The sequence below is a fragment of the Amphiura filiformis genome, chromosome 9 (assembly GCF_039555335.1).
Source record: "Amphiura filiformis chromosome 9, Afil_fr2py, whole genome shotgun sequence".
Classification (NCBI taxonomy): Eukaryota; Metazoa; Echinodermata; class Ophiuroidea; order Amphilepidida; family Amphiuridae; genus Amphiura; species Amphiura filiformis.
Window position 1 is genome coordinate 18,644,043 of NC_092636.1, and position 21,600 is coordinate 18,665,642.

General features: G+C 34.9%; 1 protein-coding gene across 1 annotated transcript in view; it reads left to right on the forward strand.

Annotated features, from left to right (window-relative positions):
• The window catches only part of LOC140160717 (gamma-aminobutyric acid type B receptor subunit 2-like), a 350,390-nt gene that overhangs the window by 52,628 nt on the left and 276,162 nt on the right, over positions 1 to 21,600 (forward strand). Inside the window, exon 7 of the mRNA XM_072184013.1 lies at positions 19,245 to 19,478. Coding sequence (XP_072040114.1) covers positions 19,245 to 19,478 — 234 coding nt within the window. The remainder of the gene's footprint in view (positions 1 to 19,244; positions 19,479 to 21,600) is intronic.

Genomic DNA, 21,600 nt, shown 5'->3' on the forward strand with positions numbered 1-21,600 from the left:
ATTTACTCCCGCTACAGGCGTGTTTGAAAATTTATTTCCTTAAATTACAGGCATTCGGTTATCAAAAAGCTACTTTGAACGTCACGCTCGACACTGTTTGTTATCGATTGGAATTTTTTAATCAAAGCAGCGTGGCCTGATTTCATTTGTCACTTATTTTGTCACCTATAAAAGCCCCTTGGTGAAAATAATCTAAAGATGTTCCCTCGATGCGGATACTTCTTACCTAATTGTACGCTGCATTACAATCAACATATCTAAACCAGGGGCAAATTCTGTTCAGTATTATTTTGTTTACGTTCTAAATAATGTATAATGATAAATTACAAAGAAGGCGATGCGTCTGGGAGGTCTTCACAACATTAAAGTACATTTGAGAAACCTTACTGGTATAATGAGAATATATCACATACAACTCGTGTAAATGAGAATATATCACATACAACTCGTGTAATAAGGTTTAACATGAATACATATCGAGGGCTTAGAGCAAGCTGCTATGTCCACAATTATACATGTTATGTATTTATTATGGAGGGCAGAATTAGATCCATTTGTTGCCGAAATAGTAACATGTAATTGTGGACTATAGTTCTTGCTCAATATTGATATTAAAGTTTCCGTCAGAAGACGTAGATGCAGTAAAATGTCTAATCAAAGTAAGAAAGGGCAACGTCTACGGGAGCTATGTTTAGAGGTCGACATGTCCATCTTCTTACCTTTACACCAGATATAAAAATTCGCACGCCTTCTCATCATATATATCGGGACAGGAAATAAATCAGACTATTGTGATACTAAAGTACTGATGCGTGCGAACAACTATTGGTAAATGCATGGGAGATTTTAACGATGCGATTAACACCTTTCGAAATGCACTCATATGATAAGGTATTTTAGGATTTAGACCTATCACTGCTGTAAATCACATGCAGCTAGACCAATCTCTAGAGAGACTGGTACTGTTGATACTATCTCTGAATGATATTATTTATCAAGTCATTTGTGAACATTTGAATGTACTATGGTACACTATTGCGCATAATTATCAGCTTTTAATACATTTATGAAAGTTTCTAGCCACAAGATCATAAACGGTGTCATGCACATCGACCACAAAAAGTCATCAGTATAAAAATCATCTTTCGCCTGCGGAGCTGGCGACCACAAGATTTATCCATGCACAGCGATCGTTGGTAAGTCTGACGGGTGTCCTTTTGACATGTATTGTAGAGCATGATTCCTCGCGCCGTTGATAAGGCGCGTACGGAAGGTACCAGAAGAGGACACGATAATCAACACCAAAACTATACTAAACTAGGACTTACTGGAATGGAAATGGAAGGGTCTGCATCGGTCCACCGTTACTCATTAGTCCCAGTTTGGAAGTATTTGGAGGTATGCCAATCCAAGATCCAAGAAATGAAGTTTTTTGATGAAAATATGAAGAATTCAGCATTCTTAAACACTGAGAATGTTCTTGCAACCTTATTGGTTCTTACCCATGTGATATGACACGATATCACTCACTTTAGCGCGTGCTTGTCGACGCGATACCCATACGCGCTATTTGAACAAGTCGAAGATGCATAGCAACAACGGGACTGATCGATTCTAAGCCATAGGTAACTACTTGTAAAATGTAGGATTTTTTTTTTTTACAATTTGGTATACTTATGATAAATATATTTATTTGAATTTAAGTGTTTGAGAATGAGAATAAAGGTATTGTTTTTAGCCACTGTCGTTCATCTATTGTCTCATATAACACCCTACATCATTATGAGCAAAACAAAATGGTGAAAAACTTTGGGAATCCCATGTCTTCTTTAGGGGGTGCCTTTATTTTCTGGAATAGTCCATTGCTTGTCGAATCAATCATGGTGCACATTTAAAATTGCACAGGAGCCATCAATACATAACAGACTATGTAAATGTTAACAGTATAGCAAGCTGTATCAATTCGGTCATACAGGTTTCCATTACCAAACACCAGACCTTCCACAGGCCTGTTTAAAAATGTATAAATTACACAGCACTCGGTTATCAAAACGCTACTTTCAACGTCACGCTCGACACCGTTTCTTATCAATTTGGATTTTTAATCAAAGCAGTGTGGCCTAATTTTACTTGTCCCATATTTTCTCACCTGAAAAAGCCCTTTGGTGAAAACAATTTGTAAAGATGTTTCCTCAAAGCGAATACTTTGACCTAATTGTACGCTACATTGCAATCACCATATCTAAACCAGGGGCAAATTCCGGTCAGTATTTGTTTGCGTTCATTTAATAAATTACATCGAAGGCGATATGTCTGGGAGGTTTTAACAACATTAGCTTCATTTAATTTACGATGTTGGAATTACATTTAGGTCTGCAAGGTACATTTTTGAAGAAACCTATGCGGTATAATGAAGCAAATATCTATACACGGTTATAGGTCACACACACGTATGTCCCACGGTGCCCCATGTGTATGTATCACAAACAACTCACGTAATAAGATTTTGACATGAATACAAAAACTTTGCTCTGAAGAGTTGGATGCAGCACAATTTCAAGTCTAGGAATGAAAAAGCAATGGCTATGCTGTAGCTATGTCGACAATCCATATATACCTATATTGGCGCTTGCATCATATATCAAAGTCACTTTTTTATCCTCTCATCATATGCCAGTATAATGTTTACACTTTTGACGTTTTGAATACCTTTACAGATCGGGCTGGATTACGCTACCAAAATATACGTTCACGTTATAACAACGCATCCACACACCTATAAATGACCATGCCAACATACATTCCCACTGTTATTTTATATTTTATGGAATTGTGGAAACGTTCTCGTGGTTCTCCTGCAGGAATACCTTTTTTTACAGCGACTTAACCGCACAGTTAACCGCATCCATTATGAGTGCAGTTATACAGCTGTTTCATGGTTTCCTTCTGTCTACTTCCATTCTGTAAAGCAAATGTAAACACAGGTCATCAAAATGCAGTGCAGCGTATGTCCACAAAATGCAGAGTGTCAATTAAAGCCAGTGAATTTTGCTTGCCATGAATTGGCTCAATATCATTCAGAGGCAGTGTGTTAAAAATCTTATAAAGACGGTAAAAATTTATAATTTTATTATCTTGAATCAGCTAAAATATTGCCTTCAATATGCATCACAAACATTCTATACCTGCAGAAATTATTTACCAGGCTAATGTAAAGAGCAGTTAACATATCTTTAATTAAAGATATACTAATGCGTACTGTTGGTGAATGCATGGTGGGATATTAACGACGTAGTTTTTTTTAATAACACCATTTAAAGGCATTCATGTGACACGTGTTAGATAATTTGCATAATGCTACATTTTCTGGCAATCACTGTATAGATAAAGTCCAACTAAACTCTTCATGGACATTTTTACTGTTTCATGGTATTGGTGGAAGCCAAGAGTAAATCAGTAATATTTTTAATATTAGCAATAATAGACATTATTATTATATTATATAATTCAATATTATAATCGAACAGGAAAGATATTCCCCGTTGTTATTAAAACTCAATGCAAGGGGTGTCTAATTTCACCATTAGTCGGTGTCTTTGGCGTATGAGGAAACGCATAAATTTCCTGCCAAAACTGTATTTCATCACGGTTGTTTGATTTAAATTGGCTTCCATTATTAATCAAATGCAAACTATAATGGCACTATTTATCAAATCATATTTCTGTAATGCCCTATGAATAATACTGCCATTAAAACAGCTGTAATAGTTGAAACAAGCAACAGATGAAATTTTATAAACATATTTCATCAACATATTTCTGTATTAAAAGCTTGAAAGATTTAGTAACTATCGCGCATTGAGGACAGATTGGTTTCTAATTGAAAAAGCAATAAAATGCTATAAAAGTGAATAATTTTGTAAAAGAAATTCTGTGTATGTTTTGTTTGAAAAACTAATAAATGATCCCATCAAACAACCGTGCCATGTTCAGGTTAAACCGATCATAAATTCTGATCCCTTCAGATGGATTACACCAGTATGTTTTGACGCATTAATGGACAATTTTAGATTTAGTCATATCCTCAAGGAAATTGGTTTCTAATTGCTGTGTATTACCATCGTAAGATCGTTGAACTTTAAGAAAATGGACAAATGTGTATTTTCTAGTGACTTAACATTAGCAGTTGGTGGTATTGACTGTCGAGGTACTGTTGATGAGATGCTTGAGCAGCTTGAATCGTCGATTATTTGTGTTCTTGATGCTAATGCACCTCCTCAGACACATTTTCGAAGCTTGACACCACGCTTTCCTTGGTACAATGAGGAAATTAATGATGCAAGGTGTAAGCGTCGTAAAATAGAACGTAAATGGCGCAAAAATAAAACAATTAATAATCATGTTGCTTATGTCGCCCAGTGCGAAATTTTTTAATAAACTTGAATTTTCAAACTGCGAATAAATATTTGGTATAATGAACAAACTGTTGAACAAAATGTCAAATCTTTTACCCAGTTGTGATTCAATGTCTGAACTGAGCAATTCCTTTGCTCAGTTTTTCATCAACAAGGTTGCTTAGATAAGACAAGAACTTGTCTCGGTTTCTGATAGAAATCATGATAATTGTGTCATTGACTCTAATGATGTTGAACAATTTGATACTTTCAAACCTGTGAGTGCAGAAGACATTGAAAAGACAGTTCTTGCTTCTTCTAATAAGTCACATGTGTTAGACACACTGCCGGTGTCGTTGTGTAAAGATAATATCAAGATTATGTGTCAAGCTCTGAAGGTAGTTGTCAACAAATCTGTTTGTAGTGGTGAATTCTCTTCTAAGCTTCGCGAAGCAGTGGTATGTCCTGTTTTAAACATAAGGTACTATTCAAAAATCATTGAGAAGATTGCTCAGTTCAATTGCAGGATCACCTTCACTCACATGGTCTTCAGGAGGAGTTCCAATCGGCGTATAGGCCGCAGCATAGCACGGAAACAGCATTGCTCCAGGTAAAAACTGACATCATTACGGACATGGAAAGTGGCAAAGCGGTGTTTGTGGTGCTACTGGATCTTTCTGCAGCCTTCGACACGGTGGATCAACAAACCTGCTCGATCGTTTATCAACCATTTTTAACATAACTGGTATGGCGCTGAGGTGGATTAAATCTTACCTCCAGGGGCGTAGTTTTCGTATTTCCATCGGTGGTGATCTCTCCGCGTCGGAGAAGGCTGAGGAGTCCGGTGATGCTGCATGTACAGCATCGGGCAAGTATAATATGGAATTTGGAGTATCTCAAGTATCGGTTCTCGGACCGCTGTTTTTTTGTGTTATATACAAACTATAGTTGCGCAATCATTCGTCAGCATGGCATTGCCTATCTCATTTATGCTGATGACATTCAGCTTTATCTGGCATTTGATCCAAAAACTGAAGGAGCTGCCGAATTAGCATTGGCCAAATTGTCGATATGTATTAAGGACATTCATGAATGGATGACAAGAAATATGCCCAAGCTCAACGATTCTAAGACTGAGTTTTTTGTTGCGGCATCCTCACATAACTTGAAAAAGCTGCAGGATGTCTCTCTCAAAATTGGTGATATAAACATCACTTCATCTTCTACAATCAAACATTTGAGTGTAGTATTTGACCAAACAATGTCAATGAAGGACCATGTGAAATCTGTTATAAAAACAGTTAACTTTCATCTGAGGAACATCTATAGAATCAGGAAATATATCACAGTTGAAAGCTGCCACCACTTGGTTCGTTCACTTATTCTATCCCGCCTGGAATATGCGAACTCGCTGTTGTTTGGAATTTCAGCTAAGGGCAGAAAAAAGCTGCAAGTACTACAAAACAGGGCAGCTCGTGTCATTTTTTATATAGATGCAACAGACTTCAGTCCTCAGCACCCCTGCGGAGAGAATTACATTGGTTGCCTGTTAATGAGAGGGTTATTGGTGTTGCTTTTGTATGAACAATATCTCACGCCTGGTTACCTGTCCTCATTCCTCATTCAGTACAAACCAAGCAGTGGAAATTTGCGCTCTGGTAGTAATTTTCAACTTCGAGTTTCTCGTACTCGACTGTCTATAGGTGACCACGCTTTCAATGCGCTGGCCCACGCCTTTGGAACTTGCTCCCCCTCCATATCCGCCTTTCACCCTCGGTCAATGTATTCAAGAAATTGCTCAAGACTCACCTTTTTCCATCTCAGTAATGTTTTGTTCATTATTTGCATCCTTGGTATTAGCCTACATTTATTTTATCATTATAATTGCTTTGGGTTTTTAAAAATTGTGCTTCATGTTAATTTATTTTAATCATGTTAATAGGGTCTATTGATGATTAATCATGTTGCTTTTAATAATTATTGTTGTACATGTAAGTGATATTTATTTATACTGTATAATTTTATATTATTGTGTTTTAACCATGTTATTTGCTATTGTACAGCGTTGTGGTAATATTTTCAATAAATGCTGTGATAATAATAATAATAAATACTTTCAATTTAAATTTAAATCACCACACAAACAATATCCGTCAAGAATCCTTAAAAGTGGGCGAGTATTCATCACAGAATAAAAAAGGCTTTATTTAAAGCTACAGAGAATCATGGAACTTTATTTTCTATCTCAAGGAACCGCTGGGGTCACTACATTAAACTTTTGTTACCAGTATTTTTGAGAAAAATGAAAAAATAGTCAAAAAATTTAATCCATTTTTAAGGGTGGACACATTAAACGTATTACGTTTAATCCATTTTCATTTGATCATTCGTGACGCGCATTTGAAAAGTTAAGTTTCATTTAGAATTTTCCCTTTTATCCATGGGGAATGGCTTTTATATTAAAGCATACCAACATTTCTCTACGAGCAGATGTATAAATGATAAATTTGATCAATAGACATTAGGGGAAACTTATTAACAGAGCCCGGTTCAACACGCTTATATCCTGCATATTTACGTTGGTGTAATTTCCTAAACAGCGCATTAATTTCCATAGAATTTACAAAGAGCATTATTTAACACGTTTGAGAAGGGTGTCGTATTAAATTTATAAGTAAGATAACTGCGGTTAGACAGACCCGATCGACAGATTTGCTTACTTTATATGTTCAACATTCGAATATTATAAACATAAAAATATCATGTTACGATAGTTTTGAGGAAAAAAATCAAAGCCGCCACCTATAGAAAAAAAACGGATTGCTGTGCTCCTTGTTAGTTATCGATAACCAGATTGAGTTTATTTTTACTTTAAACATAAATGACATAAAGACATAAGATGTTTATTTCAAGACATCGGCTAAAAATAAACAGTTTTAAACATTATGTAACTGCATCTCGAAATTTACTCCAAGCAGGTTGAAACAAGTTCTTAAACTTTATTGTCCTTAACATAAGCCGAATTCATTCCAGCTATTCTGTCGGTCGGACATCCGGGCTATCTCTAGTCTCGGGCCCAAACTGCATGTGGCTCACGGTTTGTTGTGAACAACAGAAACCGCTGTGAAGGAGGCTACATAGCGATGTTGTTGGAGTGATATTCAATTTCGGAAAAAACGAAACTCTACCATGGAATTTAATTTTAAGTTTGTCAGTATATAAACGGTAAATCAAGTAAGTTTCTTCACTCTGAAGACTTAGAAACGGTTGTTTGATTCCACTGACTATTTGCGATCGAAATTTACATTACACCAATGACAGAAATCATCAACAAAAATCGAATCAGGGACTTGTTTTCACTCGAACATCATCAACCGGAAGTGACGCGACACGGACCGACAGAATTAGCTTTATTTAAATGTAGGTGTTCTGTTTCATCACATTATTCATGCTTTATACCTTTATAACTTTGAGACCCATCAGCTGAACATTTATTATTTCAAGTTCTGCTATCATTCGATTAGATTCGAGTCGCGTGTGATAACCGAATCCTACGCGTAGAAGGGTGATATTTACAGTATACTGGCGACGCAACCGCGTAAAAGCACTGATTAAAATTTGCTACTGCAAAATGCAATATGCGTTACTCTCAACTTGAGATGAGAAAGACTATAGGTAGTGAATCCCAGCAAACACAAACGTTTATGTCGTTTTAATAACATTAGAAAACATTTTGAAAACTTGCTGTAAAACATTTTAACAGAACATTTTGAAGACATTTTTGACAAACAGCATTTTACATCATTTTAACAACATTTTAAAAATGTTTCTGTAGTGTTCTTTCATACATAGTGCCATTAACCCGTTTTCATAACCTTTATACAAGCCGACATTTAAATATTATTAAACTGTTTTGACTAAAACCAAAACCCCTTTTATAGCATGTTTATAACGTTTTCAAAATATTTGTGTGTTTATGTGCACCCCTTCCCCTGGCACTGTGTAGAGAGTCATGCCCTGAGCCAACTCCTCGATCTCTTTGTATTTTTCTCTCTTTGACATTTATGTTTATTTTCGTGAACGAGGGTAGTATAGAAAAAAAGCTTTTTACTGCCTCTTGAGACCTGTGCATTTTAGCACTAAACAACCAGCAGTTTGAGTAGAAAAATCATTAATAGACAGTCTAGACGATCTTGTGAAGTGCTTTGAATTTTCATTTTTATTATTTGTCATTAAAATCTGTGAAACGCTCAAAAACTGCACTTAGTCTGAAGGACCAGTAATGCGCAGAAATGAACAAAAAATGTATGAGAACTTGACAATGAAAATAATAATATGAAAAATATTTCCATTTAACATTGTTTATGATCAAATCATGATACAAAATGTATTTCAAAAGGAATGAGATAATAAAAGGTAACAGTACATCGGGGTGTTATTTTCCTACATTAGTGTGGAACCAATGGGTGTGTTTGCATACATCAGATAATAACACTAGAATTGGTTCCAAGTTTCTATATACCCCTCATGCTTCCAAAGAGTGGTTGAAGGTCAAAACTCAAAAACATGTTCCTATCATGTTGTTATGTGACTCGTATTTTTCTTCTCATCGCTTTGAATTTAAAAAGAATTAAACTGCAATAAGTGCTACAACCTATAGCAATATTGATGAAACTGGATATAATGAAAATGAAAAATCACAATTGATAAATTATTATGTTCAATTTTGATATTTTGATTTAATTTATTCCTTGAAAGTGATTTATTGATTTATTCACACAGCTGCAGCTGATCTTGGAATAATATAGGCCTAATTATTACTGTTTTATGGTATTGCTCGAAGCCAGGAGTAAATCAGTAATATTTTTAATACTAGCAATGATGCAATGATATTTAGAATAGTTATTATTAGATCTAATTATTCTTTAAATGTTAACGATTGAAGTTGAAATAAACACCAAATGCTAATAAAGAAAAGTTAGAAACTTTATATCGCACGTTCAATTAATATTCAATACTCTAAATATCAACTTTTTTCCACAAAGCGAAAACACCTTCAATATAACTCAATTGCAATTGAACAGGAAATGATTTTTCATTTGATATCAACACTCAAAACAAGGTGTGTCTAATTTCACCATCAGTCCGTGTCTTTAGGGTATACTGAAACGCATAAAATAAATACTTTCAATTTAAATTCACCATGCAAACAATACATATATGTAAAGCTAATGAGAGATTTCCGTGGAGAATCCTTTAAAGTGAGAGATTATTCATCAGAGATTAAAAAGGCTTTATTTGAAGCTACAGTGCATCATCAAACTTTTAGGGTGGTCTACATTATACGTAATGCATTTGCACACGCTTTGATCATTCGTGACGCGCATTTGAGAAGATAAGTTCCATTTAGAATTTTCCCTTTTATGCAATCCATGGGGAACGAATTTTATATTAAAGCATACCAACGTACTAATCCAAACTTAATTAAGCAGATGTATAAATGATAAAATAATAAATAGACATTAGGGGTAGCTTATTAACAGAGCTCGGTTTAACACGTTTATATCCTGTATATTTACGTTGGTGTGATTTCCTAAACAGCGCATTAATTTCCATCCAATCTATGGAATTTACAAAGAGCATTATTTAACACGTTTTTGAAGGCTGTCGTATTTAGTTTATAAGTAAAATTACTGCGGTTATACCCGATCGACAGATTTGCTTACTTTATATGTTCAACATTCCAATATTATAAACATAAACATATCATGTTACTATACTTTTGAGAGAAAAATCAAAATAAACCATCGCCAAAGAAAAAAAAATGGATTGCTATGCTCCATGTATAGTTATCGATAACCAGATTGAGTTTATTTTCATGCTATAAGACTTAAATGACGTATAATCTATATAAGATGTTCATTCAGACATTGGGTAAAAATAAACAGTTTTAAACATACTATGAAACTGCATCTTGAAATTTAACCCAAACAGGTTGAAACAGGTTCTTAAACTTTATTGTCCTTAACATATGGCGCATTCTTTCCAGCTATTAGCTTTATTTAAAGATAGGTGGTCTGTTCATCACAATCATGCTTTTTATGCCTTACATGGATACCCATCTGAACGTTATTATTTCAAGTTCTGTCATTAGTCCCCACGGTCTGTATATTAAAAGCACAAGTTTATATCACAGTAGTCCGTAAACAACACATATTCTACGGGTGACACATTACGTTGCATCTTCATACTCTCCAAGCAAAACAGCTCAAAGTTTACCTGGGGTTAGAGAAATCTATATTTGATGAGATTTAACTTTTCCCATTGTGCTCTGCTATACAAGAATAATTTAATATATAACGGCATTGATAATCGTCATAAACCCGCCACACACCCCTATACACCCCCACCCAAAACACACACCTACCGCCACAACTATTTTTCCTTCAATATAATTCAATATTTTAATTGAACAGGGAATAAACTTTCATTTGTTATCAACACCTAAAACAAGGTGTGTCTAATTTCACTATCAGTCCATATCTTTGGATAACGAAACGTATACATGTTTTCAATTCAAATCACCATACAAACAATACATAATGTAGAGCTAACGAGAGATTTCCGTGGAGAATCCTTAAAAGTGAGAGATTATTCATCAGAGATTAAAAGGCTTTATTTGAAGCTACAGAGCATCATGAAACTTTAAGGGTGGACTACATTAAATATAATACATTTTCACACGCTTTGATCATTCGTGACGCGTATTTGAGAAGAAAAGTTCCATTTAAATTTTCCCTTTTATGCAATCCATGGGGAACGAATTTTATATTAAAGCATACCACCGTTTTCTACGAACCAATCCAAACTTAATTAAGCAGATGTATAAATGATAAATGTACAGAGCATCATGAAACTTTAAGGGTGGACTTCATTAAACATAATGCATTTGCAAAAGTTTTGATCGTTCGTGACGCGCATTTGAAAAGATAAGTTCCATTTACAATTTCCCCGTTTATGCAATCCATGGGGAACGAATTTTATATTAAAGCATACCACCGTTTTTCTACGAACCAATCCAAACTTAATTAAGCAGATGTATAAATGATAAATTTGATCAACAAATAGACATTAGGGGAAAACTTGTTAACAGAGCTCGGTTCAATACGTTTATATCATGCATATACGTTGGTGTAATTTCCTAAACAGCGCATTAATTTCCATCCAATCTATGAAATTTACAAAGAGCATTATTTAACACGTTTGAGAAGGCTGTCGTATATATTAAGTAAGATAACTGCGGTTAGACCCGATCCACATATTTGCTTACTTTATATGTTCACCATTCCAATATTATATACATAAACATAATCATGTTACTATACTTTTGAGAAAAAAAAAAGTATATATTAGACTCAAATGACGTAATAACCTAAGATGTTTATTTCAAGACATTGGGTAAAATAAACAGTTTTAAACATAATATAAACTGCCCTTAAAATTTTACTCCAAACAGGTTGAAACAGGTTCTTAAAGGGAATATAGCCAACCCTTACACACAGCAAACACTCCAACTATACATCATTGTATTGCGCATATTTTCGAAGACATGAAAAATTACTTGTAAAAGTCCCCTGCGCAGTTGTTTCAAGAATGGGGGGGGGGGGCATTATGTATCCTTAGCCCTGGTCGCCACAACCCCTAGCTACACCACTGTCCGCGTCTAAGATATTCTCGGGTGGGGGATTGGGGATAGGGGCGACAGGTGCTACCAACCCTAGTTACGCCACTGATGTCCTCACAAGGTAAACGCACAGAGGAAGTTAGCTATAAAGGGTTAGTAGGGTATAAGATCCAGTTGATATGCTCAGATAACTCAGATAACTTGTGTGCTGCAACGCTACGTTGGATTTCACAGTAACATATTCGAGTCGCGCGCGATAACCGAATCCCGCGAGGCGCATCACATACGTGTAGAAGGGCAATTGTTTTCATTACGCCGGCGACGCAACCGTGTAAATGCACTGATTGGAATCTGCCACTGCAACATGGCATTACTCCCAAATTGAAACGAAACAGACTGTAGGTCCTCATCATACACGAAGTAATCCTTGGTTGCAATATCCCAGCACACACACGTTTTAATGTCGTTTTAATAACATTCGAAAACATAAATAGGAAGCCATTTTAGACTTAGAATATACATCATTATATTCGAAAATATTTTTTGAAAACTTGCCCCAAAACATTTTAATATAATGTTAGTTATGTTTTGACAAAATATTGTGCCGACATTTTTGCCAAACAATGTTTTTTGTAGTGTTCTTTCATATAAAATGCCTTTTAACCGTTTTCATGATCTTTATACCACCCCACATTAAAATGTTATTAAACTGTTTTGACTAAAACCAAAACCCCCTTTAAACATGTTTATAACGAACGGTTGTTTGGTGGCATACTGAACGTATTCATTTTAAGCAAAGTTGAACACTGGCGCTATTATTTTAAATCTGTATAATGCCATTAAAACATCATAAACTTCTAGCAAGGACATTTTTAAACTATTTTATGTCATGAAAATAACTCATAGTATTGGCTAAATTTAAGGTATATGTAAATAGCGCCCTCAATTTGCACACAAATATACAGTTTATAGAATGATACTTGCCAAGACAGGAAAAGATGAAAATATTGATACAGTTTAAAAAAAAGTTTAAAATAGCTAAGAAATAATATACTAAATTTAGTATGTGCACATTTAGAGTGTGATAGCTGTTGCAAGGTATAGAATTGAAAATTATGTAATGTTTTGTTAGAAACATTAATAAGTGATCACTTCAAACAATCGTGAACGTTTTCAAAATATTTGTGTGTTTGCTGGCTGGAAAAATGAAAGGCATGGATGCGCACACCATAAACGCACCACTCCCCCTCCCCTGGCACTGTATGGAGAGTCATGCCTCCTCGATCTCCCTATATTTTTCTCTCTTTGACATTTATGTTTATTTTCGTAAACGAGGGAATATAGAAAAAAAGCTTTTTACTGCCTCTTGAGACCTGTGCATTTTAGCACTAAACAACCAGCAGTTTGAGTAGAAAAATCATTAATAGACAGTCTAGACGTTCTTGTGAAGTGCTTTGAATTTTCATTTTTATCATTTTCCATTACAATCTAATGTGAACGCTCAAATGATAGTCTGAAGGACCATTAATCAGAAATGATCAAATAATCTTTGAGAACTTGACATAATAATGAATTTTTTTTAATGGTCAGCATGTTCCATTTAACATTGTTTGTGAACAAATTAGGTAATAAAATGTGACAGTACATTGCGCCGTGTGTTTGGGGTGTTATTTTTTTCATCATGTTCATTAGTGGAACCAATGTTGCTGCTTTTGGCATACTTACACCACACCCCAAATAATAAAACAAGAATTGGTTCAATTTTTCTATATGCCCCATATGAGTGATCGAAGATCATAATGGGAACAAAACTCACAAATGATTATGTTGTATAAATGTGGAATAAGTGAACTGTCATAAGTTGCTACTTTCAGGAGTTATAACGTCGAATAAGTCATATGAGAAATAAATTCATACACAGAGATTCAGATTTCATCGATACTGGTCTCAAATGATTCCCTAGACATAAGAAATCTCGTACAGACTTGACATTAAGTATGTAATATTTCTTCAAGAAGTGCCAAGAGGTCTGCATAAACCGCACGGGCTAAATATTTATTGGGATGTGTCGGGAGATGGTGTCAAATCGTTTTGATCGAAAATGTGCTTTCTATGATTTTACATTATGTAGTGAATTAGCCTTAAAATGGCGGAATTAAGGAGACTGAATTTGAGGTTTGTGCCATTAAAACATCATAAAAATGAGTAAAAGCTTGCAAGGACATTTTCAAACTACTTTATATCATGAAATTAAAGGAATGACTGATATCACTGGCACCAATAATTTCTGAGGTTACACATTTCTCGAACATTTTTAGGAGTGATTTTAGACAGGTTACGATTGAATTGATAAATTGGAACTTTGTGTGTGAGCTATCTGACGTTTGGCCAACTTTACTATTAATCCCGAACTTTCTAGTGCAATAAGACAATTGACTTTTTTTTAATTCCTAACAATGAGAGAACTAAAATATTACAACATGACAGAACAATTTGTAAATTTAACCCCATTATGCCCTTATGGGAAGCATATGGGTGCATAGAAAAAATTGAGCCAATTCTAGTTTTACCATTTGAAGTGTAAGAATACCAACAATCACTGATTCCGCTAATATAGCAGGACAAAATGCTAATTCAAATATCACTACGTATAAGTGCCATGTACTATACTCTAGAAACACGTTTTATCATTTTTAAATATGATTCTAGAGAAAAGATGTGTAAATAATTTTCAGTCTCTCTGACTTCCTTAACCTTAACACCCGTGTGATATGACAAGATATCACACGAGTCAGCGCGTGTGCATCAACGCGATACGCGTACTCGCTATTTGAACCAATCGGAGGCGCATAGCAACAACGGGACTGACCGATTTTAAGCCCTAGGTAGCTCCTTGTAAAATGTATGATATTTAAATTTGATTGAAATTTGTAATATTTATGATATTTCTATTTGAATTGAAGTGTTAAGAATGAGAATAAAGGTATTGTTTTTAGCCGTTGTCGTGCATCTATCGTCTCATATAACACGGGCGACATCATTATTTTTGGAACTCGGCTTCACTTCGTTGTTTTACTTAAAATAATAATGACGCCCGTGTTATATTAGACTACTCCGTAGTCCACTTGTCCATTGTGCATACTTGTGGATATTGTATTTAAGCTTAAAACTCTGATTTAATTAATGTGTACACAATTGATCTTTTCAGTCACCGTACTCCCTCATTTTTAACTTTTTAACTCGGACTTTTGCGATTAATAAACTGGTAGATTCTAAAATCAGAATTTTTCAGTATTGAAGTGCCAATATAAATATGACATTATGATATGTTGCATTCAATAATATAAGCCTACGTACACTTTACTTTTACTGTCACTAATATAATTATTATTATAAACTTTTTCATAACAATTTTATACTAGTATTTTGATGTAATAAATATCAGTATAATTTCGAGTTCAACTGAATGCTTTCATCATGATTAATGACATCCTTTTATTTATCAAAAATCGACTATGGCATAGTCTAGTGTTATATGAGGCGATAGATGTGCTCCAGTGGCTAAAACCAATACCTTTATTCTCTAATTATGCAATTTCAATACAAGATGTATCAAAATAATTGGAACGCATTTTTTAATTAAATGTTTTTTGACAATCCTGTTTCTCCCAAACGTAACATTGGGTCCCATAATTAATAGTTTTATGAATAACATTACATTATATATACATTAGGCAACTTTTATGTTGTATTTCGATACGTCACTCTTGTTAATAAGCAGTGGAAGTGTTGGATACCAATCATTTTGATACAGCCCGTATCTTTGGTATTTTAATTGTGTATGCAATTCCTGGCGTACTGTAATCAACTTACACATGTGATTGCGTTGTCTTAATTGCTAGGATGCGAGATACAAGCGTTAAGCGAGTCTGAACCATAACAACGTGCCTCAAATTTCATGTAGCTTTAAGGGATGGGGTATGAACGTTTGGACAGTATTTATTGTGGGACATTAGAGCACATCAGACATATCGAATTGCATTCTGAATACGAAGAATGTCCTTCTGATATCAAATAATTTTAATAATACACATTTTATGGCAAATGATTAAAAATTGATATTTTTGATATTTAACAGTACTCGAAGTAAACTTTATAAATCAGATGATGTATACTTAAAGTGTATGTAGGTGTGATGAAAAGCCGACGATCAATTGAAAATTTTGACCTTTCGTATTGAAGATATGGATTTTTTTTCCCAAAGCACAAAAAACAATTAGGTCTTTTTGGGGAAAAAATCCATATCTTCAATATGAAAGGTCACAATTTTCAATTGGCAATCATCGGCTTTTCCTCCCAGCTACATACACTTTAAGAATATATCATTAGATTTTAAAATTTATTTCGAGGACTGTTACATATCAAAAATGTGAAAAATATCAAATTTTAATAATTTGTCATAAAATTTGTATTATATCGTGAATTTCAAAAATGAAAATTATTTGATATCAGAAAGACATTCTTCGTATTCAGAATGCAATGTACTCTCATGTCCCACAAAAAATACTGTCGAAACGCTCAAAACGCTCATTCCAGATCCCTTAACATATTTATGGCAAAATAGTCATTTAATCTTCGGACATTAGGTCCAGAGATCGAGTGACTTAAATCTCGATACGATTTCGCAGTGCAATTATTGGTGTTTTTCCTTGTATTATGCTTGGGGAATTTAAAGCACGAATTTCTATCAAAACATTATATTTAGCTTTCCATCGAAATTGACAATGACGAGGTAAACCCTCTAGGTCATAATTGCCAATTTGCATCCACTTTTTACGCAATTACATACGAAAAGTGGATGCAAATTGCCAATTACGACCTTAAGGTCAAATGCATCAGCCGTGAGCTAAGGACGTTTATCTCATAAAAATGCTGACCGAATCCAGTATATTTCCTTATTTTCTCAAAACAATGATAGTGAAGGTTACTGACAGCCTGTGACAGGTATCTCTAGCTCATAATTTATGATAATTTATGTCGCAGTAATTTTGCAATGTACATTTTAGTTTAGTTTATTTGACAATAATTTCTTGCCGGAAATGCCCGTCGTCAGTTTTCTTTTGCGACTGAAAAAAAATGAACACAAAAAAGCGATCCTGAAGATATGCCCAACGTCTTAGCAATATACAATGCACTAAATACACTGACTTAACTTACATTGCTACTTTATTTTGCGACATCACTACTTCTCATATAAAAAGTAATTTTTTTAAACCGTTACATCATTAAAATTAACTTTTTACAATGCAATAATTATGCAATTAAACGTCCCGAATCTTTTCCCGAAAAAATTGAAAAATGGGGGAAAATACACATTAATATTCTTATGGCCAGGTATTGGGTGGCACGAAGCAGAGATACTACACGGCTAGCGGCTACTCCAAGCTGGAATATACTCCACGCTGGAGTAGCACTGCAGTAACAACAGCTACTCCACTATGTAGTATACACCTATCCGACTTCGCCATTACTGCGGTGTCCCCGATGTAAAACTGTAGGTCGGGGTTCCATCCATGGTGGTAGTAGCTGTATTCAATACACAATCATGAGTATTGAATTACGAATGACATCTGTGTTGCTGAGGGCAGGGTTACTGGTCAGCTTGGGGTTAGTAACCCTGCTATGGGTCGCTAAATAACTGGCAATAAGAATATGGTTGTGTAACCATAGGAAGATACAATAATAAATTATGTGGAATAACTATGTGTCAAAAAATGCACGAAAACCAACATGCTCAGTAAATTGATAGCTATAGAGAGAGTAACATTTAAACACCTTATTCAGCAAACCTCCTTTAAGTGTATCTAGCACCATTGTATCCCGAGTACTTCTATAAGGAATCGAAGCTTCCTCGGATGTCCTTAAGTGTCAGAGAAACGCGGCTAATATGAAGTGAGAGGAAACACTGGAAGCAGCATATAGAGGCATAGAAGACAAGTGCTGATAGAGTAATGTCTTATATTGATGTGTAGTGTTTAGGTAGTGCTCTGAACGTCGCTATTGATTGTATAAATCGTGAGATTCAATGCGTAAAATAACAAATCCTGTCCAGAAAACAGCCGAACCAATAGGCCTATTGACTTATGTCTGTTTGTTTGACTCCGTATAATATAGCTCAAAATAAAGATATAGTGATTTATAAACATTAAGCTTTTGAAATGGTCAACTTTTTTGGTGAAAACGTTTGAAACGCGGTGTTTGTTATATTTTTAAAAGCTGACAATCCGTACAATCCCCGCAACCGAAGTAAAAGGCCTAATAGGCTTCTGATTGCTCGTTTGATGCCTTTGACATTTAGGTGGGAAATATGGTGATTAAACCTAAGCTTTTGAAAGTTTGAAAAAAAAATGAAAACAATTCGTTCCTGCTCGAGATTGCTTTTTAAATGGGTTATGACATAGCTTTCTGTCAACGAAGAACATGATTGCTTTGAAATGTTACTCCTGCATGGCAGGCACGTTGTTATTGGAAAGTCCAAACATAATCATGAGTTACGTTAAGTCAGCACGGCTCACGCACATTTTATGTCTAGATTTTAAATGTGTTCCAATTGAAAGTGTTTAGAGAACTGGATCTTAACAACTTATTTTGAGTTGCCTGTCACAATCATGGCAATGTCGGTATCGCAAAGCTAAGTCAACATACTTCAAATTCAAGCATCATCAAGTAAATTGCCAAACAATATCACACAAGCTTGTTAGCATTTGGTATTTGAAATCCAATTCTCAGCTATATGCTTAAAAACTTTAAAATGTCATACCATGGTATAACGAAAATGGTTTATGAAAACAAAGCACATCCGTTGGCGCGACAAAACTGTCTTACATGATATTCGATTGCTTATTTTGGACGTTGTTATGTGGTTAGCACAATAACCGTGATAAGGGATGAAATCAAAACTCGACCGCGGTTGACCACCAGTTTCGCCCGGTTCCATCCGGTTTCCATTATTTAGAACAATATAAACTGGACGGAACCGGCGGTCAATCGCCGCGCCATTCCAGTTTTGATTTCATCCCTAAAATTTATATGAATTCGTGTTGTAGTATAAAATAGCTGTAAAGTATTTTGACCACACTATGCCTTTGATTTTTTTTTAATTACAGACAGCCGAATGGTATCGGGAAAAGATGCTGAATGAGACAAATGTTGATTTAGGGTCGGTAACCCAAACACCTACTTATGCCTATGACGCCGTATGGGCCGCCGCATTGGCTCTTAATGCCTCCATTGCTGATATCACTCCGGAAACTCTGGACCAGTTTGAATACGCAACAGGTGCTAACATGACTGAAATATTCCGCAAAAATTTATACAACGTGAATTTTCTTGGAGTTTCGGTGAGTTTATAGCATTATTTCTATTAGTATAGGTATCTAACTTTGGGGCAGAAATCTGTCGGGGATAAACAGAACCATGTGTTTGGTCCAGATGTAGGCTACTTGGTCGAAGATCTTTTACATCACTGGACTTCGGAGAGGTCATCTAAGCTCGTCGATTTCAATTTAGTCATAAGTAGCGTTCGAAAAAATACAAAGTACTTGTAAGATGGTGGTTTAACGTCTAATTCAGCGCCATCTTGTCATCAAGTACTTATGTGTCATATTTGATTTTATCTTTAAATCAGAAGGTTAGCTTTTATTTCATATTTTAAAATATTGTTCAGTTGGAGAACATTATCCCATATATATTATCACCCAAAACATCATTACCCAGAATTTGGAGTTGATGGTATCAGAAATAAAAAGATAATAATATGTATTTTAACAAATTACTATTATTTATGGTTCTGCCTGACTCACTTGCACAGATCTGCATCTCTGGCAGACTTCTGCGCACGCGCAAATTTAATATGCAAAGCCAGGGTATTGAGCCGGAAACATACTGAATAACAAAACTGACATACCGGAGATATTTTTTTATTAATTCATAAAGTGAGATCAGATCAAAATATTAATAAAATAAGAAATTAAATGTCACTGGCGAAAAGCAAAACCGACTTGTCAGAGATGTTCATTCTTTATTAATTCATCTGGTGAGTTCAGATAGAAATATTAATAAAGTAAGAAATTATAGCCAATTCTACGTGTTAAAATGCTGGTCTGCATTTTAAATTTCCCGGGTCTTCCGCATGTCTGTTCCATAATGAGACTAGTGGATAGTTCATTACTCGATTCTAAATACCACATGCGCCATGTGTCTTATATGCATGTGTCACTTATTTCTGACTAGAAAATTCGCTGTTTGGGGTCGAATAAGTAATTTGTAGCCTATTTTTTCAAAAGTACCATATGTAATTAAAGACCGAATTAAAAAGACTAGTTTGCGCCTGACGTCAAGGCAAAGGCGCGATGTGATTGGTTACTGCCCTGCGCAGTACGGCATTTTTAATCTGATTGACAGGTCGTCATGCGCAAACTAGTCTTTTTTAATTCGGTGTTATATTATAGTATCTAATTTGTGTAGTACCTCTAGATTTCAGTAACACGATCTTTAAAGAGGACACACGTCTTTGATCCAGTAAGAATTAAAAAGAAAACTAAACTAAGCTCATAAGGTCATATCTTAAAATTCTGTCCATCAAAATGAACCAAAATTACGCACAGGTTTACTTCAATACTCTACTATAAGCAAGCAGTTATCCAACTGACACAACAGCAAAATGCACTGACATGGAATAGCTTCCTAGACCACATTCACAGCCCAATAATTGGCACCCAGCACAAGAAATATGTGCGAATGATTACAAGATCCTTGCACAGGTAATAATTCGTCGGCTGTATTCCATAGTGGCGTATAGTGATTTTTGGTCATTTTTTTGAAAATAGGCACATATGTTTTTAATGATGTTCTCTTTCATTTTTCTAAGTCTCATCAGTCATAATTAGCTAATTAATTAGTAATTAATTAATTAAATGTGGCGTATAGTTACAAAGTGACATTTTTTAGTATTCCATAGTGGCGTATCGACCATAAGCCACTTTTTATACACATTATATAATTATGAAATATCGGCAAAAATGAAAAACATCGTATGTCATAGTGGCGTACGCGTATCGGACCTATACGCCACTATGGAATACGAAAGACGAAAAGTAACGCCATAGGGATTACACGGCGACCGAGGTGGCGTACGGTTAACGTAAGGTTAGGGTATTGCGTTTTGTTCGTTTTCCATAGTGACGTATAGTTTTATTGACAGTTTGCCAGCAATAGTATGTATTTATTTCTTTTGAAAAATATATAACAATAAAATCTATTTAGTTTACTACAGAAATTTCACATCATTTACAAAATATAATGAATGTCTGATTTAAACAACCCGATTTTAAATTGGCATATCTTCAAACCCGATTTTCTAGAAACGGTGATTATTCGCGGCGCCCCACTATACGCCACTATGGAATACGGACGACGAATTCTCAAAGAGTAAGTACAATAGTAAGGAATAAGACCAGTTTC